The sequence below is a fragment of the Barbus barbus genome, assembly GCF_936440315.1.
Source record: "Barbus barbus genome assembly, chromosome: 9".
Taxonomy (NCBI): domain Eukaryota; kingdom Metazoa; phylum Chordata; class Actinopteri; order Cypriniformes; family Cyprinidae; genus Barbus; species Barbus barbus.
In genome coordinates this window covers 13,684,467-13,709,902 of record NC_136737.1, presented here as the reverse complement: position 1 = coordinate 13,709,902, position 25,436 = coordinate 13,684,467, and the positions used below count along the sequence as shown (strand labels likewise).

At 35.7% G+C, this 25,436-nt stretch overlaps 2 protein-coding genes across 5 annotated transcripts; both read left to right on the top strand.

Moving 5' to 3' along the window:
- Nucleotides 1–1,278: 1,278 nt before the first annotated feature.
- Nucleotides 1,279–6,079, top strand: LOC306874827 (guanine nucleotide-binding protein G(q) subunit alpha-like). The gene is made up of 8 exons (XM_079425104.1): nucleotides 1,279–1,432; nucleotides 2,278–2,450; nucleotides 3,337–3,521; nucleotides 3,750–3,904; nucleotides 4,146–4,274; nucleotides 5,174–5,303; nucleotides 5,397–5,550; nucleotides 5,660–6,079. The coding sequence occupies exons 2-8, from the start codon at nucleotides 2,306–2,308 to the stop codon at nucleotides 5,860–5,862; spliced, it is 1,101 nt and encodes a 366-aa protein (XP_079281230.1). The 5' UTR covers nucleotides 1,279–1,432; nucleotides 2,278–2,305; the 3' UTR covers nucleotides 5,863–6,079.
- A 2,564-nt stretch (nucleotides 6,080–8,643) lies between these two features.
- Nucleotides 8,644–24,418, top strand: LOC306874826 (guanine nucleotide-binding protein subunit alpha-14-like). Of its 4 annotated transcripts, XM_079425101.1 has the most exons (9): nucleotides 9,011–9,443; nucleotides 10,003–10,158; nucleotides 11,508–11,692; nucleotides 12,254–12,408; nucleotides 15,363–15,491; nucleotides 16,678–16,807; nucleotides 19,655–19,808; nucleotides 21,118–21,501; nucleotides 23,696–24,415. In XM_079425101.1, the coding sequence occupies exons 2-8, from the start codon at nucleotides 10,008–10,010 to the stop codon at nucleotides 21,318–21,320; spliced, it is 1,107 nt and encodes a 368-aa protein (XP_079281227.1). In that variant the 5' UTR covers nucleotides 9,011–9,443; nucleotides 10,003–10,007; the 3' UTR covers nucleotides 21,321–21,501; nucleotides 23,696–24,415. The 4 variants fall into 4 exon arrangements, with proteins under 4 accessions (XP_079281229.1, XP_079281226.1, XP_079281227.1 ...); XM_079425103.1 differs by lacking the exons at nucleotides 9,011–9,443; nucleotides 21,118–21,501 and adding an exon at nucleotides 8,644–8,684 and having other exon boundaries at nucleotides 23,696–24,418; XM_079425100.1 differs by lacking the exon at nucleotides 21,118–21,501 and having other exon boundaries at nucleotides 9,007–9,443.
- The last annotated feature ends 1,018 nt before the right edge of the window (nucleotides 24,419–25,436 follow it).

Here is a 25,436-nt window from a genome sequence, read left to right as displayed (position 1 = left end):
ATTAATGTTAATCAGTCACTGTACTTGACTGAATCACTTTTGGATCTTTATTAAGAATCAGTTCATGTTTGATTAATACTACGCAGTGTTTTATTTATACACTTTCTGTAATATTTCTTACTATATGCTAAATAAACGATTCAAATTTACTTAAAGCACGAAATAAACATGAATGAACATCAGAAGGTATTTTATTTCAGCCGGCAGAAAGACGTCAATACACAACATTTTTCAAGTTTAAATCCACAGACGTTAATCTAATCTTCTGTCTGATTTGTTTGTTGGAAAAAATGGCGGATTCTGCTTTACGATGGATCAGATCGCCTGTCAATTAAACTCCCTGCGAAGGGTCAATTCACGTTGTAAAGCAAAACGTCCAATTATCGTCATGTTTACTGTAGATATACTCATTTTACTCATGATTCAAAAAACCCCATTATAAATTTTTAGGCAAACTACACCTTTAATAAGCTGTTCTATTCTTTAGGGCAGTAGGGAACCAGTGTCTACTTGTAACCAAAAATCCACAATTTCTCATGATGATTTAAATCTATAACACAAAGGATACATACATTTTCCACTGAAAATAGGCCATTTAACAAAAGCAATGAAAAATATATATTCTTGTAAATAAAAGCACATGCTTCAGTTTCATTTAAAGGAGTTCAACAAATCCAAAACAATTAAATCATTTTAATATCAAAACTAATCCATTCTTGGACCTCCAACTTTATTGTATTGCATTTTGCGTGTTCAACTATCTATGAGCCCTGACAAGAAACAAATAACTTTATGCTTGCATTTGGAGCAAACACCAATTCCTCAACAATGATCTTCACAACAGATATATGCTTCACAAACAGCAACATATGCCAAAACATTTCCTCCTCATCCTGGAAGTGAAATGAACATTATAACCTATTATTGTGGTATTATAGGGCATTTCTGCTGCATTTATGCAGTCAAATTATTAAAACCCACCGTAAACCATTGTTTTGGTCAAAAGAACCCCAAATTAATATATCGTGTGACACTTTACTACTTGTAAATGTGACAGCCAGTCCTGCCAATTTCCCTGTGTGACAACTAGCCATGTTCTCCTCTATGAACTAACCTAATAAAACAACACAACACTATGAAAAGAGCTACTCTTAATATATATATATATAAACTGTGTTGGTCACTTTAAATAGTTACTAAGTCATTCTTCTGACTTCCCATTGGTTCTCTTCTGCTCTGCAACATACCCAGCATATTACACTTTAAAGGCAGACTTTCAGGAAATGCAAGTAGTTTGTCTGCAGTGAACGAATGTGACTCAATTGACAAAAACTATGTTTGGGAAAACTCCTTCAAGGTGGCACAGCCACTGTTTATTTTGAGGAAGATTAACGTTTTTTCCCATTTCACGACGTAGGTTTTACAAATAAAGGTGAGTGTTTCTCTTTGTCATGTTTACTTAGTTTTAAAGTGTAATACAGTGAAATACAGTACAGTAAAAGTGTATTTGTTGTCCATTGAAACTTCAACATTTCCACTTCAGTCAGAGATTGATTAATCTACAGATTTTTGTAAGCAATTGTTCACACTATTATTGGTGGTATTAGAAGCCACACGTTATGTTGCTTTTAGCCACATTAAAGCTTATTTTAATTTTGCAATAATACACAACAGAATGAATGCAGTTAACATGAATACTGATTTTGAGTGTAACATTTGGCTTTCATACATCAGTTAAACGAGTAGGCCTAATTAATTCACAGCCATGACCGTGTCTTGAACATGAGGGAACCAAACTATTTTTTCTTGTTCTAGTTCAGGTTTAAGGTTTACTTCCAATCTATGTGTGCAATGACAGATGCCATGAAAGTATTAAAGTTCAAGTTCAGGTCTGAGTTAAAAAAAAATTAAGCAAGTACATAACATGTTCATCAAATTTATTCAGAAATATGCACACATTCATTCTTAATCATATGCCTAATCTGCTAAAACCTCCTCTGTTGTGTATCTTGTCACGTCATTCAATTCTGAATTAGTTTGCAGTTAGTGATTTAACTTTTTTTATAGTAAAACAATGGTCAAATGTTAAATGTATAACTACTTAAATCTTACCTGGCACTCTGTTAAAAGTGTGTTTTCCAGTTCCAGTTCCACAAACCTAAACTGACAAATCGGCATTTAATTAATGATGAAGATAGTTCATGGTCATTTTAAAAGAATTATAAGAAAAAATAATGCTGAATATCATAATTCAAATTATTTTTTCTGTTTTCATAGCTAGGCCTACTCTAATTGTGTTGGAGAAATGGGTCATTACTACTTCTGTGCATGTTTCATCTGTTGCTTGTCTGAAGAGGAGAGGATCGCCATCGACATAAATAATCAAATCAAACGCATCCTTTCAGATCAGAAGACGAAACAACGGAGAGAAATCAAGGTGCTTTTACTAGGTGAGATAATTCTGTCAGTCTTTAATCAGAATTTCATTAAAATTGGAAACATGCTGATATATTTCAACTTCCAATGTTTCTCTAAAAGTGAAAGTAAATTTAATCATAGCATTAAATGTTGTGTCAGTAAATGTCATAAGAGGTTTGTTACATCCTCTCTTGAGGGTAATTTCCTGACATGTGTTTCTATAAGAGCTGATTAGATGTGTAGTTATAAAAAATAACTTCACTTTTTTGGTCCTGAGGTAGTTTTAGTCAATGTGTGACTTCAGTTCCTCTTCACTCACTAAAGCAGTAGCAAAATTTTTGTAATACAGTACATACAGATATTTTCTGGTTTCAACATAGCATAAAGAAACATTCAAACACACCCAGTGCTGAGCTTTTTGAAAAGACAATCAATACGCAATTAATAGATTGTTCTTATATGGGACAGAACGCATTCCACTGAGCCCTATGGCAAATTACTATTTTAGAGCAGTGTAAAATTTAGTAAAGTACTATTAGTATGCCCCCCCCCCCAACCACCACTACTGTCAGGATCATGGACCTGTTTTTGTTGTGTTTTGCTCCCCATGTGTTCTGTGACCCAGTTTTTCCCTCATGTTAATTGTTAATTTGATCCCAGTTGTGTCTCCTTAGTTCCCTCGTTATCCTGTCTTTAAAAGCCCCAGTCCGTTCAGTTAATGTTTGTCGGTCCATGAATTGTCTTCCCTGCCTGTGATCTTCTGGATATTAAAGACTCTCGCTTAGTGAATTCCTCGTCTCCTGGCTTCCGTGTTCCGTGCTTCCTGAGAGTTGTGACAACTACTACCACCACCACCAGTTTTCCTGTTTACAGGTCTCTAATGATCATGAAAAGCATATTCATTTTTCTTTTATTTAGGCACAGGAGAAAGTGGAAAGACAACGTTTCTGAAGCAGATGAAAATCATTCATGGAGGCGGATACTCGGAAGATGAGAGATGTAGCTACACTAAACTGGTTTTTCAGAATATCTTCCAATCTATGCGTGCAATGACAGATGCCATGAAAACGCTTAGGATTCCCTATTCCAACCCACAAAATGAGGTAATCAAGAAGCCAAGTGTGTTTTTAATGAGGATCATTTATATCAACAATCATATTATTATTATTATTATTATGGATCAATATAAAGCATATCAAAATATGAATTGTAGTAATTTTTTTTGAATGCATAAAAAAACCCCCCTTTTTTTTTTTTTTTACCAATTTAGAAAAGACTGGATCCCATTCTGTAATGTATTGTCAGTCTCATTAAGTCTGTAATATCCATAGATTTATGCCCAGTGGTTCCACGATCTGGATATTCATCAAATAACGCAGCTTCAGAGAAGTTATGTTGACGCTATTCAACAGTTGTGGGCTGACAAAGGCTTAAAGATTTGTTACAGTCGGCGCAGAGAGTATCAACTGCTAGACTCAACTAAATAGTAAGTGCGTTTAACAGTGTCTTTTCCTGACTACCTGCATCTTTGTCTATTTTCTCTTCCTGATGCCACTGACAATTCATGCAACAAATGTTATGCAAATAAGGCTTCATAAGGAATTCTATGGCAGATGGGTTTTCAATCAAATTGTATATATATATATATATATATATATATATATATATATATATATATATATATATATATATTTATTATTATTATTATTATTTTTTTTTTTTTAAAGCTTTATTGATAACTTGGACCGCATCGCAGCTCAAGGCTACATCCCTTCACCTCAAGATGTTCTTCAAGTCCGATTCCCCACTACTGGCATCATAGACCATTGCTTTACTTTGGAGAAGATCACTCTCAGGTACAGAAATGAACAACCAAGACCCTTAAAGAGATAGTTCACCCAAAAATGATAATTCTGTCATTAATTACTCACCCTCATGTCGTTCCAAACCCATAAGACCTTTATTCATCTTCAGAACACAAATTAAGATTTTTGATGAAATCTGAGAGCTTTCTGAGAAAGGTAGTAAGAACATTGATAAAATAGTCCACGTGACTACTGGTTCGACCGTAATTTTATGAAGCCACAAAAATACTATTTGTGTTTATAAAATAACTTTATTCAACAATTTCTTCTCTTCCATGTCAGAATTTGGTGCGTGTTCATGACAGAACCACGATGCGTGAACGCATCCTTTCCAGCTGTTTACATTAATTTATAATAATTGCAGTTACAATAACATTGATGCTCAAAGTATGCTTTAGTTTTGACGTGAAAAATCTATATCTATAATGTCGTGTCGTGACGTATGGTGACCCATACTTGAAATTGGTGCTCTGTGTTTAACCCATCCATGTGCACACACACAGCAGTGAGTAGTGAACAAATGCGCACACACACCGTGAACACACCCGGAGCAGTGGGCAGCCATGCTGCAGCGCCCGGGGAGCAGTTGGGGGTTCGGTGCCTTGCTCAAGGGCACCTCAGTCGTGTTATTGAGGGTGGAGAGAGCGCTGTACATTCACTCCCCCCACCTACAATTCCTGCCGGCCGGGGACTCGAACCTGCAACCTTTCGATTACGAGTCCGACTCTCTAACCATTAGGCCACGACCCCCCCCCCCCCCTCCCCAAACACTGTGGCCATGTTTTGATAAATGTTCTTATCACATAACATGGTGTTTTGGATCCACCACAGCAGATCAAATAGAAAACTGATTGAGATTAACTTGATTTCTGGTCTCACTGTCTTTTCAGGATTGTAGATGTCGGAGGTCAGAGAGGACAGAGAAGGAAGTGGATTCATTGCTTTGAAAATGTGATGTCACTCATATTTCTCGCCTCCCTCAGCGAGTATGACCAACTTCTGGAGGAGAATAACAAGGATGTATGTTTCTGCCTCTCTCCTCATATGTCTCCAGTCCTTCCTGTGTAATGATACATCTGTTCATCTGTGTACTTTTGCTCTATTTGGCTCCAGAACCGTATGGAAGAGAGTTTGTCGCTGTTCTATACGACCATCCACTCAACGTGGTTTGCTAATTCCTCCATCATTCTCTTCCTAAACAAAATGGACATCCTGGCCGAGAAGATTCAGCTCTCTGACCTAAAAACATACTTTCCTGAATTTAACGGTAGTTTGGTGCACATTGTGTACAAGTGAGGCAGAATTATATGTGTGATCTCTTGCTTGACATAACTGATTCACTTTTCCTTTTTTCTGTGGTTTGGTGCCACCTTCAGGAAAACGTCGGGACATTCAAGATGCCATGAAGTTCATCAACAATTTATATATAAAAAAAGCAGTTTCCTATGAGACAAAAAACTCCAAAAACATCTACTGTCACTTCACCTGTGCCACAGACACCAAAAACATCCGGACAGTCTTCACTGACGTGAAAGACACTGTCCTCGTCAAGGCCTTAGAAGACTTTGGAATGTTCTAATGAGCCCCAGACGCACCTTCATGGCACTCGGCATCAGAATGTATTGATCCCATTCGCAGCCAAACTAAATTATATTTATCATTATTTATAACTGACCATATGGGTCAGTTTTCATGTTTATAATAACTAACATATATTTACATGTGAAATGTACATTTTATTTTATATTACAAATTTACACCCATTAAAAATCACTGTGGCTTCAGTTTTTATAATTAAAAACATGGCTCAGAAAGGTGTTTTAGTATGAGAAAAGCTCTAGCATCAATGTTATTCAATGCAATGAAATTCAGATTTTGGTCTGACTTTAACATCTCAAATTAACTACTAAATTTAAGCTTCCCCTTAAAAATATAAAGCCATTCTCATTTAGCTATACTGTACAATTCAATATAAAATGTAGTAACTGTGAATTTCTCACTGAGACCAAGAGGGAAGGTAGGTATACCACAAAAAGAGAACTGGTGTTACAGATGCGTCCTGAGACAGACCTGTCAAGTGAAGTGTCATTGTTTATCAGACGGTGTCTCCATACAGCAAATTAGGATGTGACAAACAGTAGCACTGGCACACTCATGACTGAGCCATTGTTCACTACACAGTGTAGTAGTGTGTCAGAATTAATCTCAGCTGTGGTTTTTACTATGTTTACTATGCATTTTTTGTTGTAACAAGAACCAACAAGGAAATAGTGTAAAAGGTTGACAGTAATAATAACACCCCTTGAGTCATGTAGTAAATATTTAAATAATGAAGAAATTACAACGCCTCCTCAACCCCTAAAAAAGTATGTTCTATATAGTATGAATGTGTGTTGTATGCATGTAATTTGGATGTACTACATTTGCCGTGTTGTCTTGGTCATGGGACCTGCCAGCTTTAGTTGCTTCGTTTCACTGCTACGCACAAATCCTCTCCTGTGGCCTCATAGGATAGTAAAGTGTCCACTGGATGCACTCTTCAGAATCTTAAAAGGTCATTCAGGTACTTTTCGTCTGTTGTTTCATAAATACTATAAATTCGGACATACTAGCATTTTCACATGCTGTTTTTCACCTATGTAAAGAAGTGTGCATATTCAGATGCCCCCTCCTATAGAATGCACTAATTTAAAGGACTGCCATTTGTAGTGGTGTCCGACACCATGGGCCTGTCCCAGTCCGCACACCTGTGGTCTTTGCACTTGACCACTAGTCTAATTACATTATGTATTTCTAGAATATGGCCCAAGTGTTCAAGTGTGCATTAAGAAAAGTGTGGATACAACTTTTGATTACCCGATGGGACACTCTTACAACAGTATTGTAAAAATGCTTTTATAATGCTTTTACACATTTTGTATTTTGAATACAAACTTCCAAATGTCTGTTCAGTAGTCCCTATGTAACAGTCAACATTATTTAATAGTGTTTCTAATGAAGTGATAAAAAGCCGTTTTAAATGTTTTACAAAATACACATACTCATCTTTTTTTACTACCAAAATTATATGTACTATCTTAATTTAACTTACATTTTCAGCAGAGTATGAGCCATGTCAAGAAACAATTTAGCATTTGCATTTGGAGCAAACAGCAATTCCTCAACAACGGCCTTCACAACAGATGGTGATGCCCTCCAAAACATATCCTCCTCATCCTGGAAGTGAAATGACCATTGGGACTATTATTGTGGTATGATATTTCAGCATATTATATTGAGATGAAACTGAAAGTATTAACACGTTGACCTTTGCAGGGCACTAAGATGCCAAATTTACTCTAAAGTTTGTTCTGATTCTACTTGCCTTGCATAAGTGAAAGCAATAGCTGTCATTTTCCATCAAGTAGCCTACTTTCCAGGTCACCTCTTCCATTTGAATCAGTTGCCCATAACAGTTTTGTTTGATTGGACTTTCTAGAGTTATGAATTCTATTTATTTATTTCTGCATTTCATAATTTATGTACCTATACAGCAGATTATTGGAGCATGTTTTTAAAAGAAAATACTATTCAATCTTCCTATTTCAAAATTTCATGTTTAATCCAGAGCGTTACTTGTAGTTTATTTGTAATTATTGTGAAATGTACTTGCAGTTTCTGCAACTTCTGTTTTTTTTTTTTCAGTGTAGGCTTATTAGTTTACTGTCAGAACCAACAAATCTATCACTTATGAATTATTGTATAAGTTGTTCTTTCAAGTTTTATACTCATCTCATTTTTTTTATTTTTTTATTTATTTATATAAGCTACTGATATATTTAAAAAAATATCATATATTAAGAAAGTGATATTAACAGACCAAATTTAGCACAAACATTATTGATGATGCACATTTTGTACAGGCAAGCAGATTAACCCAGAATATTAATTGCATAGAGTTTTCCCAGAGAAAACCTTTTATTTATATATATATATATATATATATATATATAAATAAAAGAGAGAGGGGTGATTTAAATAGTTATGGTTTGGAAACAGATGGAAAATTGACAGGCTTGTGCTGCAGTTCTATTCTTCCCTCCAGGTCTTCAAGCCATGTGACAGAAAACTATGAATAGGTTATTGTGGGAGTTGTGTTGATATTACAATTATATTCCAGTTTGGTTGATTCTCCTAAAACATGATTAAAAATCATCCTGTCTTTCTCTAGGACTTTGACTGACTTACCTGGTTCCCATGGAAATATGTGGACAATAGGCAATCTCAATATCTCACAATACTGTGAAAGGCCTGATAAACCGGTTCTGCCTACGAAGACAAAAGACTTAACTTCCAGAGCCCAAGAGAGAGGAGTGTCACATACCTGCACAGCTATTCAAGAAGTTACCACTTCTAAAACAGGTTTTGTACTTTTTTTTTTTTGCCTGAAACTGGATGTTTTTCTTCAATAATCCACACTCATCTGTTTAGATCAGTCTTGGCAAGGACTGTAAATTCCATTAACTGTCCATATTAGTTGATTATAAACAGCATTTAAGGGTTTAGGCTACAGTCACTTTAGCGCGCATTTCACTGACAAACGGGTGTGTTTCCAAACAATATTAATTACCTAGTTTACCTAGACGGCATTTTTGGGAGGTATGATGCCAAAAAATGCTGACTTGCACACCCCTAGGGGGGCGTTCACTTTCAGGCGCGTTCTTCTCGGCACAGTTTTCGGTTTATGTACGCATGCGTCACACAGACCTTGCGTCGCGTCTCCAGCGTTTCGCGTCGAACTAAAAACTTTAGAAAAACCACCTCGAGACCCTTGCGTTCAATACGGCTTCACTCCGGCTTTTAAACACAAGAACGCGCCTCCTAAAATGCCCAATCTGCTGTCTAAGTAGGCAGCTGACTAGATTTTGAGACAGCCCATATTCACAGAGACAATCTGCGTTCAAGAAGGACTTTCCTGAATTGCAGGTAGACCCGTCTGAAGCCCAGGAGGAAAAATCATGTGACGCTTACAGAAGAATTTGGATTTTTGGAGGAAGCTTTTGAGAAAAACTTCTTCAAGAGAAAGAAGTTGGTTCAGACCCAGTTCGGCTCAGGGAGAATAATGGCTCGTGTTTCGTAAAAGGCATTACTGACTCCGTACAGGTGCGTCGACGAATGCAGGTTAGTGATTAATCGCGTTTATGTTGTATGCTAATCCCTATTTAGGTTTGTTTCTGTCTTTATAGGTATAATAAAAGCCACTGCGCACCTGCAATTAGTATTAGGTTTCTTCTTAGGGGAAGTCCAAGATTGTGAAATGTGTTTAAAATAGAGTTTTCAGTAGACATCAAAATTACACAAAAGTTGGTTTTCCCGTGAATAGTCTATTATACGCATGCGTGTATCCTATACGTATGATTGGAACTTTATAAATTTGAGGGTAGCTGTAGGCTGAAGCCTACTTATGATGGAAGTTCGGCTCATTTCCGCGAATCGGTTCTTTCGAACAGTGCGAAAACGATTCTGATACTTTTGTCACAACGCAATAAACTTTCTCGCATATTACAAGCTCGTGTCTCAGTTCATTTCATTGCAGCCAGCATGGCTCTGAAAAACAAAATATATTTATACCTAAAAACAATTTGTTATAATAAATCAACATTATTTATTTTCTTAATAATGTACATATTTATGTCTGTATGCCTCTTCAGAAAGTTTAAGGGTTATTTTTGTCCTGTAGAGGAGATGGGGAGCTGTTGCAGATGGTGCTACACGACATGCATCTGTTGCTTGCCTGAAGATGAGAAGAACGCCGTCGTAATTCACAACCAAATCAAAAGAATCCTTGCAGATCAGAAGAAACGAGATGGCAAAGAAATCAAAGTGCTTCTATTAGGTGAGATATGGCTACATATTAAAGTGCTTATATATTTAAACACTATTAGAAACACAAATATGGACACCGAAGACATCACCTAAGGAGCTGAGATCTTTAAATGTCGTTAGTATCAAGTGAGTGCATCTCTGAATCATCTTAACTGTGAAGGGAGTGAACCATTGTGTGGAAAATAGCCTACTTGTTTATGCATGTTCTTACCGATCGAAATATGCACTTTGAAAACTAATATATATATATATATATATATATATATATATATTAGTGCTGTCAAACGATTAATCACATCCTAAATAACAGTTTATGTGTGTGTGTGCACTGTGTATATTTATGTATATAAATACACACAGATATACATAACTTATATTTTACATAAATATATTTAATATGTAAACCTAACATATTTTTCTGAAATATATACATGCATGTGTGTGCATTTATATATACATAATAAATATACACAGTGCACACACATATTACGTAAACAAAAACTTTTGTGATGTGATTAATTGTGATGAATCATTTGACAGCACTCATATATATATATATATATATATATATATATATATATATATATATATATATATATATTTTTTTTTTTTTTACTTTTTTCACATTACTGTTGAAGAACATCAACAAAGCAGAATGACAGATTATTGTTGTGGCGTGTTAAATTGAGGGATGATGTTGAGGTGTTTTAACTGCTTGACATGTCACATTACCTGCCCATTATTGTTGTAGCTCCTTCATGGAGATAGTTGTAGATGGCAAGATAATATGAGTAATCTCTTTATCACGCGATGTCTTGAGGGACACATTCTTGAGAGATCAAGTGATCAGGGCATGCCTGACTTTTTTTTTTTTTTTTTCTGCTCGTTGTGATAATGGAGTGGGTTAAAAACTGCCCACATTGATTTGATTTGATGTGTAATTGTTTGCCCGTCAAATATTTGCCATTTAAGAAACGGCGAGAACAGCCTAAGTCACTGATAACTGGTTAACGCTCGTCTGCTTGAATCGCTTAAACCCAAACAATACGAGAGAAATAGTTGAAGACTTCACAGCCAAGAAAGTCCCCCGATGGTAGAGGGCACCTCAGTTTAAAGGCATCCAAACACGTCCAACTGCATACTTTCTGAGAGTGACCAGCTGTGGGTCTAAGCACAATTAAAACATCTCGCTTTGTGGATTCTCTTTTAACAGGACAGATAACATTCCTCTGTGTGTGAAAAAAGCCTTAAATGTTATCGTCTGCACATTGCATTCCTTTCGGTTCTCCAGAACTAGTATCTGACGTCTCTTTTCTGCTTCATGTAATGTTTTTTTATTAATATTATTGTGGATTTCAGGCACTGGAGAAAGCGGGAAGACGACTTTTATCAAGCAGATGAGGATTATTCACGGCAGGGGCTTTTCCGAAGAAGACAGGCGTGGCTATACTAAACTGGTTTTCCAGAATATCTTCACAGCTATGAAGGCTATTACAACGGCCATGAACACCCTAAAGATTCCCTATGCTAACCCGCAAAACGAGGTGACCTGCCAGAGAAAAACTCGTTTCCGAATCCCTCTCACTTTTGTATTTGAAATTAAGTGCACAACAGTCCTTTGAAACGCCCACTGATAGCACAATTAACACAAGCAAGTACTACCTGTTTCAGACACTGGGTTGAGATTACTACTGAATTTGTATAGGCAGGGTAGTTCAATCAAATGAACTATTGCCAAATTTGACCAAAAACGAACTTTCTTAATTATGTAATAAAAAAATTTAAAATTCATTTTTCAATTTATATTATATTATGTTTTTACATTACAAATTTTATATAATTGATATGCTTTTATAATTAATTAACAAAAGTGTGTGTATGTGTGTGTATATATATATATATATATATATATATATATATATATATATATATATATATATATATATATATATATATATATTAGACACACACACATTTAAACATACAAATCATCGACCTTTATGTAAAGCAGTGACAGTCGTCCTTTCAAATAGAGCAGAAATATAGAAAGCATCCTCACAATATTTATATAAACAAGCCTCATTTGTTGCCATTGATGTCCATAGATATATGGGAAACAGTTTCAGGAAGTGGAGATCCGTCAGATGGCACATTTGGACAAAATGTATGTGGACGGTATCCGTCAACTTTGGCCTGATGACGGTATCCAGGCCTGTTACAGTCGTCGTAGAGAGTACCAGCTTCTGGACTCCACAGAATAGTGAGTATATGCATCAAAAATAAACTTGAATGGGGTGATCGGAACCCTGACGCGAAGCCTTATATCATTCTAAAGGGGTTGATTTTACAATAATGAGTATATTAGACTGTATATTACATGAAAACATTATAAATAAATATATGTGGCCATGATATTAATTTGAGAGACAGCAGAATAATACAAGTTGAATTTAATATTTATTACATTTCTGTTTAATTTAGTATTTGAAACATCTATTTTATGATAATATCTATCTAAAATATATACAAGTTTATTTGTATTTTAATTAATGTAATTTATAATTACATTAATAATATTAACAGCAAAATTGCAGAAAGACCTAATTATTAGTATTAATAACTAAGGTGTATGTCTTAAATATTATTACATAATAATTAAGATTATCGTAATTGCAATGATAATACTAACTGTTTATTAATATACTATATTATTAATAATAATTTCTTATATTACATGAATGAATAAATTCAATTATACAGTGGGTACAGAAAGTATTCAGACCCCCCTTAAATGTTTCACTCTTTGTTATATTGCACCCATTTGCTAAAATCATTTAAGTTAATTTTTTTCCTCATTAATGTACACACAGCACCCCATATTGACAGAAAAACACAGAATTGTTGACATTTTTGCAGGTTTATTAAAAAAGAAAAACTGAAATATCACATGGTCCTAAGTATTCAGACCCTTTGCTGTGACACTCGTATATTTAACTCAGGTGCTGTCCATTTCTTCGGATCATCCTTGAGATGGTTCTTCATTTGAGTCCAGCTGTGTTTGATTATACTGACTGGACTTGATTAGGAAAGCCACACACCTGTCTATATAAGACCTTACAGCTCACAGTGCATGTCAGAGCAAATGAGAATCATGAGGTCAAAGGAACTGCCTGAAGAGCTCAGAGACAGAACGGTGGCAAGGCACAGATCTGGCCACGGTTACAAAAAAATTCTGCTGTACTTAAGGTTCCTAAGAGCACAGTGGCATCCATAATCCTTAAATGGATGACGTTTGGGACGACCAGAACCCTTCTTAGAGCTGGCCGTCCGGCCAAACTGAGCTATCGGGGGAGAAGAGCCTTGGTGAGAGAGGTAAAGAAGAACCCAAAGATCACTGTGGCTGAGCTCCAGAGATGCAGTCGGGAGATGGGAGAAAGTTGTAGAAAGTCAATCACTGCAGCCCTCCACCAGTCGGGGCTTTATGGCAGAGTGGCCCGACGGAAGCCTCTCCTCAGTGCAAGACACAAAAAAACACCTGAAGGCCCACAAGATGGTGAGAAATAAGATTCTCTGGTCTGATGAGACCAAGATAGAACTTTTTGGCCTTAATTCTAAGAGGTATGTGTGGAGAAAACCAGGCACTGCTCATCACCTGTCCAATACAGTCCCAACAGTGAAGCATGGTGGTGGCAGCATCATGCTGTGGGGGTGTTTTTCAGCTGCAGGGACAGGACGACTGGTTGCAATCGAGGGAAAGATGAATGCGGCCAAGTACAGGGATATCCTGGACGAAAACCTTCTCCAGAGTGCTCAGGACCTCAGACTGGGCCGAAGGTTTACCTTCCAACAAGACAATGACCCTAAGCACACAGCTAAAATAACGAAGGAGTGGTTTCACAACAACTCCGTGACTGTTCTTGAATGGCCCAGCCAGAGCCCTGACTTAAACCCAATTGAGCATCTCTGGAGAGACCTAAAAATGGCTGTCCACCAACGTTTACCATCCAACCTGACAGAACTGGAGAGGATCTGCAAGGAGGAATGGCAGAGGATCCCCAAATCCAGGTGTGAAAAACTTGTTGCATCTTTCCCAAAAAGACTCATGGCTGTATTAGATCAAAAGGGTGCTTCTACTAAATACTGAGCAAAGGGTCTGAATACTTAGGACCATGTGATATTTCAGTTTTTCATTTTTAATAAATCTGCAAAAATGTCAACAATTCTGTGTTTTTCTGTCAATATGGGGTGCTGTGTGTACATTGAGGAAAAAAAAAATTACTTAAATGATTTTAGCAAATGGGTGCAATATAACAAAGAGTGAAAAATTGAAGGGGGTCTGAATACTTTCCGTACCCACTGTATATATTTATATTTTATAATTAGGTATTTATATTATTTATAGATGTTATCTATTATATAATTATGTTAGCTAATTTAGTTGTAATATCATGATATTTATTAAATCTTATATTATTAGAATTAGTTATAAAACTACATTAATAAATATATTAAAATGACTTATTACAGCAATGCTAACACATAATATTAATACTAATATATTCATGCTAACAGGAATTTTAGCAGTTAATTTTTTGTCAAATGTTTATGTATATAATCATGTTTATGATAAAAACCCCCAAATGGTTTGTGCAGATCCACAAAGCACCATTGGAGGGCAATACAGCTGTATCTTTAGGCAAGCATGCAAGTCCAAACAAGTCAGTATTGCAGTAAACCATTCAGTTGCATCAAATATTAATGTATTTTCTTTCTCTTCTCTTCTTTGACAATTGATGTGTTGTGTTGTCGTTTATTTTAGTCATATATTATTAACACATTTTCACTTTTCAATTGTTATAAGATGAATAAAGTGTCTTTTTGTTTTAATGCAGTTAATGCTCACGTGAAGCCTTAAATTAAGGCAGTACTGCACATTTCCTGTAAAATACATCAGCGCGTTCTTGTTAATCGTTACCTAATCACTCCTTTACATGGTTCTGCGTGTCCTTCTCGTTCTCGCCTCCTGCTTCCCTGATCGTGTTTTCAGTTCTACAAACCTGGCCATGATAAGAAACACAAACAAACCAGGACGTTTAATTAAACTTCCGTCTAAAGCACAAACAGCAATAACGCAAAAGGCAAACATCATGGCACTTTATCACACTCGCACAGTTCTGAAATGTTACACTGAAGTATGTTGGATTTTTTTTTTAGCTATATGAAACATTTGGACCGTATTGCGGCCCCAGACTTCATCCCCTCAGCCCAGGATGTGCTCCGAGTCAGATTCCCCACCACAGGCATCAATGACTACTCCTTCAATGTGGAGAAAATCACCCTCAGGTACCGTAATGGACATTTTATTGAATTAAAATAATTTTTTCTTCATCAAAACAGATTTGGAGAAATTCAACATTAAATCACTTGTTCACCAATGGATCATGCGCAGTGAATGGGTGCCGTCAGAATGAGAGTCCAAACAGCTGATAAAAACATCACAATAATCCACAAGTAATCAACACCACTCCAGTCCATCAGTTAACATCTTGTGAAGAAACAAATCCATCATTAAGGTGTTTAAACTGTCACTTCTGACCATAATCCATAATAACGCGTAATCCGGTGAAAAAGTCATCTCATCTGAATCAGGAGAGAAATATGCACATATCAAGAACAGTTTACAAGCAAAAACAGTCCAAAACAGTTAAAAACAAACATGTGAGTAACAAAAAGAAAAAAATATGGATATTGATGTGAGATGACAACAGGAGGATGGTATTTTCACTAGAGGAAGTGTTATTATGGATTATGGACTCATATTTTGGACAGAAGCAATGGTTTCAAATTAAAACGTTTTAATGATGGATTTGTTTCTTATAAACACCCAGCTTTTCGCTTCACAAGATCTTAACTGATGGACTGGAGTGGTGTGAATTACTTGTGGGTTGTTTTTATCAGCTGTTTGGACTCTCATTCTGACGGCACCCATTCACTGCACATGATCCATTGGTGAGCAAGTGATGTAATGCTAAATTTCTGTTCTGATGAAGAAACAAACTCTAAAATTTAGTTTTGAAGAACAAAATCTACATCTTGGATGGCCTAAGGGTGAGTACATTTTCAGCAAAATTTCATTTTTTGGGTGAACTATTCCTTTAATTTCAGAACCCCCTCACAAACAGAAAAAGTCAGAAAAGTGGTGCTCAGTAATAAGATTTAATTTCTGCCTGGCAACTACCTAGAAATCCACAGCAACACCTTAGCAACTACATATAGCAACACATGGACAAACGTTCAAGCCTTGCTTGCACTCATTTTCTGAATAAAATATGTAAAAACATTCGAATACGAGTCGAATACCTGATATTATATTTTGAGGTAGAGATGTTTGATATATGACAGCAGGGAAGTAGGAACAAATGATAGGGGTTGACGGTTAGTGTTTAATGTTTTTGGTTGAAACAGAAAGTTTCAAGTATAAACAACAGAATTTAATCTCGGTCTTACCACTTTTTTTTTGTTTCCGAAGGATTGTGGATGTGGGTGGCCAGAAGTCCGAGAGGCGGAAATGGATCCATTGCTTTGAGAATGTGACATCGCTCATATTTTTAGCCGCCCTCAGCGAGTACGACCAGGTGCTGGAGGAGAATAATAAGGAGGTGAGTGTCTCCTTCGCCCCAGTCTGTCTGAATCCCTCTTGTCCTAATCGATTGCTTTGATCAGTATATTTTGAGTCTGGACTTGGATCAGTGCTGAGGCATATTTCACTGCAACTCAAAGACAAAAAGAAATGTGCACACTTCTAATTTGCACAAAGATATAAAGCCTGTTTTTAAAATCAATAAGTTATTGTGACATTATGTAACTCATTAGCTAATGAAAACTAAGTACTAACTAAAATCTTAATTAAAATGAAAAATAAAAGAAAATACTAACAAAGTATAATTTATTTACTATATATAAATAATATACAAATTATAAAAAAAATGTATATATTTATATTAGGCTATTATATATGTATAGCAGCTAATAAGCTAATAGCCCAGCTGCTGCAATGTCTGTTAATCAAAGAACAAAAGAGAAAATCAATCACATTTGTAGCTTTAAGGATTCATCTATATTTCATTTTGAAGTGTTAGTGTTTAATAACTTAATTCGATTTCTGTGCATTTTACTACTTGTTGAAGGGCACATGTAAATATGACATTAATTATAATGGGTTTATGTGAAGAATGTTTTAAGTTCACTTAAGTTTTATATATATACATATACATACAGTTGGGCAAAAAAGTATTTAGTCAGCCACCAATTGTGCAAGTTCTCCCACTTAAAAAGATGAGAGGCCTGTAATTTTTATCATAGGTACACTTCAACTATGAGAGACAGAATGGGGGGAAAGAATCCAGGAAATCACATTTGTCTGATTTTTAATGAATTAATTTGTAAATTCCTCGGTAAAATAAGTATTTGGTCACCTACAAACAAGCAAGATTTCTGGCTCTCACAGACCTGTAACTTCTTTAAGAGGCTCCTCTGTCCTCCACTCGTTACCTGTATTAATGGCACCTGTTTGAACTCGTTATCAGTATAAAAGACACCTGTCCACAACCTCAAACAGTCACACTCCAAACTCCACTATGGCCAAGACCAAAGAGCTGTCGAAGGACACCAGAAACAAAACTGTAGACCTGCACCAGGCTGGGAAGACTGAATCTGCAATAGGCAAGCAGCTTGGTGTGAAGAAATCAACTGTGGGAGTAATTATTAGAAAATGAAGACATACAAGACCACTGATAATCTCCCTCGATCTGGGGCTCCACGCAAGATCTCACCCCGTGGGGTCAAAATGATCACAAGAACGGTAGTGAATGACCTGCAGAGAGCTGGGACCAAAGTAACAAAGGCTACCATCAGTAACACACTACGCCGCCAGGGACTCAAATCCTGCAGTGCCAGACGTGTCCCCCTGCTTAAGCCAGTACATGTCCGGGCCCGTCTGAAGTTTGCTAGAGAGCATTTGGATGATCCAGAAGAGGATTGGGAGAATGTCATATGGTCAGATGAAACCAAAATAGAACTTTTTGGTAAAAACTCAACTCGTCGTGTTTGGAGGAGAAAGAATGCTGAGTTGCATCCAAAGAACACCATACCTACTGTGAAGCATGGGGGTGGAAACATCATGCTTTGGGGCTGTTTTTCTGCAAAGGGACCAGGACGACTGATCCGTGTAAAGGAAAGAATGAATGGGGCCATGTATCGTGAGATTTTGAGTGAAAACCTCCTTCCATCAGCAAGGGCATTGAAGATGAAACGTGGCTGGGTCTTTCAGCATGACAATGATCCCAAACACACCGCCCGGGCAACGAAGGAGTGGCTTCGTAAGAAGCATTTCAAGGTCCTGGACTGGCCTAACCAGTCTCCAGATCTCAACCCCATAGAAAATCTTTGGAGGGAGTTGAAAGTCCGTGTTGCCCAGTGACAGCCCCAAAACACCACTGCTCTAGAGGAGATCTGCATGGAGGAATGGGCCAAAATACCAGCAACAGTGTGTGAAAACCTTGTGAAGACTTACAGAAAACGTTTGACCTCTGTCATTGCCATCAAAGGGTATATAACAAAGTATTGAGATGAACTTTTGTTATTGACCAAATACTTATTTTCCACCATAATTTGTAAATAAATTCTTTAAAAATCAGACAAATGTGATTTCCTGAATTCTTTCCCCCCATTCTGTCTCTCATAGTTGAAGTGTACCTATGATGAAAATTACAGGCCTCTCATCTTTTTAAGTGGGAGAACTTGCACAATTGGTGGCTGACTAAATACTTTTTTGCCCAACTGTGTGTGTGTATGTATATATATATATATATATATATGCAAATTAATAAAAATGACAAATTAAAAATTCACTTAAAATTAAAAATGTAAATAAAACTAAATATAAAATGTAATAACCATATTTAGGATATTAATAAATATAATAGTATGTAATTAATACTCAAATAATGCTTGTTCGGCAATGAAAATCATCTATGCATGCTTTTTTAACATGACAAAAGCATAAAATAAAATTCAGTATAATAGTTTAATAGTTACATTTATTTTTGTATTACATTAGTGTACTAATTTAATACATTTGATTATCATTATTTAAAATAAGCATGAATTAAATTCACTACAGCAAGTACCAAACTATTTTTTCATATTAAAATAGGCTACTGACAGATTTTAATTGTCATAATTTCACAATGCAAAACACCTCAGTCGTCCTAAAATAGGCCTAATTTTATTAATGCAAAAACTTTTCTTTTTTTTGACTTTGAGGTGAAACACGAGCCAGACATTTCTTGACAGATTCACGTTCTATTGTTTCACGTTTGTTTGCACCTTCCCTGAAATGCTCCTTCCTGTTTTCTTCCCATGCAGCACTGACAAATTGCGTAATCTCTTGTCTCTCTCTCATTTAATTAACTTCTGCTGTGAATGCTTGCTCTCTCCGGCTCCAGAACCGCATGAAAGAGAGCTTGTCACTCTTCTACACCACCATCCACTCGCCGTGGTTCGCCAATGCCTCCATCATCCTCTTCCTAAACAAGATGGACATCCTGGAGGAAAAGATCAAGACGTCAGACCTAAAAACTTACTTCTCAGGGTTTAACGGTATGGAAATAAGTATTTGTGCACCAACAATTCAGTAAATCAGCCCCAACCTGCCCCGACCCTTAAAAAGAAATATTATGGGATGAGAATATCAGGCTGGCTAGGAAACAAAATTGACAATGCAGTTGGAATAGGTTTTGCTTCACAGCAGATGGTGTAGTACAGATATTAGTTTCTTACTGCTGATATGGAGGCAGTATTCGTGGAAATAGCCCCAGTTTGATCACTTTATATCTCTCACCCCTACCTCCGTTACCAACAGCAACCAAAAAATAGCCAAATCTGTGCATTTACAGGCAGAAAAAGAGCGTTAAACAGACTCTCTAATAGGAGTAGCTCTGTCTTTGAGATTTAAAGATAAACAGCCGGTTATGATTAATTTGAAAGAGACAGTACGCCTAAAAAGACAAATTCTATTGTGATATATTATAAAATGTAATTTATTCCTGTGATGCAAAGCTGAATTTTCAGCATCCTTCAGAAATCATTTGAATATTCTGATTTGCTGCTTAATCATCATCAGTATTTTTGGTGCGCAATTATTAATAATGGTTCTTATTATCAATGTTGAAAACAGATTTTGCCGTTTAATATTTTTGTGGAAACCATTATTATTATTTTTTTAAGATTGTTTGGTAAATAGAAAGTTCAAAAGAACAGTTTAAAGATTTTTAAAATAAATAAATTTAATGCATAGTTACTTAATTAAAATATTTATTAGTATATATACATGCTACCTGTCTCAGCCTTCACCAAAGCTGCATTTATTTGATAAAGAATACAGGAAAAAACAGAAAATGTAGATTTTTTTTTTTTTATCACCGTTTAAAAGACCTCCTCTTAAAATATTTTAAAACTTAAGCTAAAATTAAAATGAAATTATTTTAACCTGCAATAATTTTTACTGAATGCAGAAATAATCAAGCCTTTTTTGATTAAATAAACCCGGCCTTGTTTGGAAAAGAGTTGTGTGAACATTCTGCTAAATATCTCCATTTGTGTTTTACAAATGAAAGTCAGTCAGGCAGGGTCAGTAGAAGATGACAGTCATTTCTGAGTGATCTGTCCGTTTAATACAACATTAACCCAGTGAAACTGCTATGAACTTTGAGCTCTAAAAGGGTTAAATATGAATTCAAGCAGAAGCTCTTAATAGTGATTTTAAAAGTGTTTGCTTAGATTCTTTCTCTCTTCTTACTTTATTGGTCCTGCCTCTGTAATTTGCATGTGCTCCTCCCAGTTCAATCGCTCTTACCTTCCAAGCTTGTACTGACTCCTCCCCTCCTCTGTGGTTTGGTGCCACCCTCAGGCAAACCGCAGGACGTGCAAGATGCCATGGACTTCATTCGCAGTATGTATAAACAGAGGGCCGTGAGAGCTGAGACAAAGGAGTGCAAAAACATCTACCCTCACTTCACCTGCGCCACGGACACCAATAACATCCGGAAGGTTTTCAATGACGTGAAAGACACTGTCCTTATCAAGTCTCTGCGGGAATATGGAGTGCTCTGAGGATTACGTATTGCTTGTCAACCTAATAAACTGAGCTTAGAGGGACACGCAATTGATGGCTTGAATTGTTTTTCCTTATGCCACCTCTATGCAGCCTTCCATTTCTTTGCCTTTTGCTCCACCTATTCCTATATTCCTACTTTTTTGTCATTTTGGTGGATAAAAACATCAGATTCTTACGGTATGACACACTTTCTTCAAATTAGATCATTGCAAGTCACCTAGTTAAAGAGACATTATTCTGAAGGAATGAGGAAGCTGTGACTGTCACAGGAACACCACACAACAGGGAGATTTTCAGCATGTTTTGGTTTCGAGGAGGTGGCAGGAAATTTACACTATAGCTGCTGGCAAGAGTGAACCGAGAAATACAAAGCAACGTTTGGCTGATCTGTACTGGAGAACATGCTCAGTATCCTGCCCAAATATTTGACTTTACTGATTACTTAGAGAAAGAGGGTGGAGAGTTTCTTTTCAAATAGGACCAAAAAGTAATATGGAAGCCTGTTTCTGCCAGAGCATAAAATAAATAAATAAGATGATATAAGTAAGAATAAAAAAAAGATCTGACTGTATCGTGAGATATAAACTTACAATTCTAAAAAGAAAAGTCTGTAATTGTACAATATAAACTCGAAAATTGTGAGAAGTCTGCAACTGTGAGAAAAAAAATGGTTACACTTTATTTTAAGGTGTTCTTGTTACAGTGTAATTGTACACTAAGTACTGCGTAATATTAATTAACTACATGTACTTACTGTATGGTTAGGATTAGGGGTTGGCTTAGGGTTACTTGCGTGTAATTATGCATAATTTATTATATTGTTATAATCGCAAGTACGTGTAACGTGTAACAAGGACACCTTAAAATAAAGTGTTACCAAAACAAATACGAATTGTGAGATAAAAAGTCATAAAGAATGTTTTTTGTTTTTTTTATTATTACGTGGTGGAAAAAGAAAAAAAATAATATTTTTTTTTTTTTAATTGTGAGAGGTAAACTCAGAATTGCAAGATATAATGTCAGTATAATTTTTTTTTTTTTCTTAAAATTGCAAGTTTATATATATATATATCACAATAGTGAGAAATAAAGTCTTAATTGTGAAATAAAAAGTTGCAATTACCTTTTTATTCCTTGACAGAAGCAGGCTTGCATAATTTTCTTTCTGTAACATGGAGTAGTTTTTTTATTACACAAACAGAAGCCAAATTGACTTAAATTAAAAATCTTTCAAGTAAAATGACACTGTTTGAAATCTGAAATATTTTTCGGTCCCACTTTATATTAAGTGGCCTTAACTACTATGTGCTTACATTTAAATTAATCATTTGGTACAATACACTTCTTGTGTACATGTTTTTGCATTGTACTTATATTGTAATAAATACCTACACTGTAAAAAATAAAAGGTTGAGAAAACTTAAAAGTTTAAGGTTTTCTCAACTTCTTATTTTCAGTTTATACAGCAAGTTGAGAGAACTCAAAAATCTCCTACAAAAAAAGTTGAACTCAAAAATCTGCTAAAGTTTTTTATTTTTTTACAGTGTACATGTAATTACATTTATAATTACACTGTTGACTCATCCCTTACTCTTTAACCCAGCCTTAAACCTACCCATACCACCAAACCTGTCCCTAACCTTACCCGTATCCCACCTCAATAGCAGCGGGAGTGTTTTGCAATACAATATGAACACAATAAATACATTGCACTTATTTTTTTTATTTAAGTCCATAGTAGTTAAGGCCACTTAATATAAAGTGGGAACCATTCACTATATTATATTAGAGCAAGAAATATTCTTATATATTTGCTCAAAATGCTGTTGTTAAAATTAGACACTTTAGACACTGAAAAAAACAAAACCTTTTGGATTAGGTTTTATGTACTGATAAACTAATTCAATTTCCCTCAAATCTAAGAAAACTATTTGCTTGATTATTTTCTTATCACAATAAAATGGGTAACAGGGTTGAAGTTTGAGCTTTATGGATGCAGTTAACACTACAATTTGTATAAAAATTGAGAAAACGCAAAGAGATCATTTAATTTGCATGCTGTAGGCATGCTATAGAAAGAGTTATATAAAAATAGTTTATAAGTAACAACTAGTAGTTCTAAAAAATTTTATTTTTTTGCCTCTAATGCATTTAAAAAACCAAAGTGTACCCTATACATGGAAAGTGCCTTTAATTTTAGCATTGATAAATGGTTTTCTGTTTTCTGTGGTGAAATTTAAAATCTTTTGTTCTCTCCCCCCCCCCCCCCCCCCCTTCTTTTCTATCCTTTGTTTTGGTTACATTTTCTATTTCCTTTTTTGTTTGTCTTTTTTATCCAAATGTTTTCCAACTCCACCCTATTTTGATCCAGGCAAAAAGCGAGACAGGAATGACGCGATGGACTACATCAGTGCCCTGTACCTCGAACAAGCTTTAAACCATGAAAATCGAGTACGGAAGTGCATTTACAAACACTTTACCTGTGCCACCGACACCGACAACATCCGCAAGGTCTTCGACGATGTCAAGAGAACCGTTCTCATCAAGGAACTGCAGTTATATGGTATGCTTTAAGATGCAGAGCGGCTTCATCTCACATGCAGACAATCTGAACTGATTCCTGGAAAGACAAAACAATTGCTAAGATCACTAGATATGTTATAAAGTGGTTGAATGGAAATCTTTATTACTGTAAATACAGTTGATCTTAACTTCACTGACTGATTACTTGCATTTGAAAATATTTTGTTACATTTTTTTACACAATGTGACTTTCTTACTATCTGAAATTTATTTCTATATTCTACCAAAACAGAGTATCACTAAATATGAATTATCAAAAATAAAGAAACTCTATTGGTGTTACGTTTATTGTCTGTTTTGTTTTGCCCCTGTTTCTGTTTCCTTATTTGGTCATGTTCCTTTTCTTATTAATGTAATTGACTGTTCCTCGTTTAGTTACTTTTGCATGCACCTGTGTTTCTAATCATCCCCGTGTATATAAGTTCCTGCCTGTTCAGTTCTCCTTCATCTGGTCTACTCGTTACATTCCCTGCCTTGTATTGTTGGATTAAAGACTGTTTATTAAGTTATTTCTTCGTCTCCGTATTCCTCGTTCCTCCCTGCTGTGTGCATCATGACAATTGGTTATAATTACAGTGTAAGACAACATGGATCTCAAGAAATGACAAGTGACAGAAATTTTCAATGAAATGGACAATGTCACTGTTCATGATAAAATTTCACAAGCTCTTTGATTTAAAAACTGTTTGCTAAATGAGAATTAATCAAGTACTTAATGTGTTTATTCTATCAGTTAGTGCTTTTAAGCTTTTTACATTTGTTCCAAAATAACTCAAGGCAGTAACAATTTTAAAAATATTTGTAATTTTTTTTTTTTTACTATGTGAGCTATTCTTTTTAATAGCTAACTTTTAACTATTTTTGAATTTTTCAGATCATCAGTCATGAAAGCTTGATAAAGCTTATTACTCACTAACAATTCCTCATGTTTTCAGGCCATACCAAGTCTTATTTTGACGTAACAAAATGTATCTACAACAACAAAGTATCTGAGTGTGTGAGTTTACTTTTTTATTAGTCTTCCCTAGGGGGGTCTGTTAAAACTCAATGGGCTCAGGGGAGGCGAGAGATGCAAACTCCCACCGAATATTTTTTTCTCACCGAATATTTTGAGGAGGCACTGCCTTGTTTTCTTGGACGAAACGCCACTGGTCTATATAAAATATTACAATAATACCTATAATATATATACAAGACTATACAAATACAATATGATTTAAAATTAACAAAAGAAAGACCTGTATTCATGCTGAAAGTATCTGAAATGTCTGGTTCCCAAAGGATCTGCTCTGTTCCGCTCCATCATAACACACTCAAGCTTGAAGATATTCTTTTAACCCCCTTGCTTCACTTTCTCTTCCGCACTACAATAACTTCCAGTGCCATAGCCTATTTGCTGAATGTACAGGGCTCCAGGTCCTCTCCAAACAATCTGAAAGCAGAATTTAAAGGGTTTTAGGCAGAGAATAGTAATAACTGGGCAGGTTGGAGTCCTTTACTGCAACTGAAAAATTACATAACGCCAAATT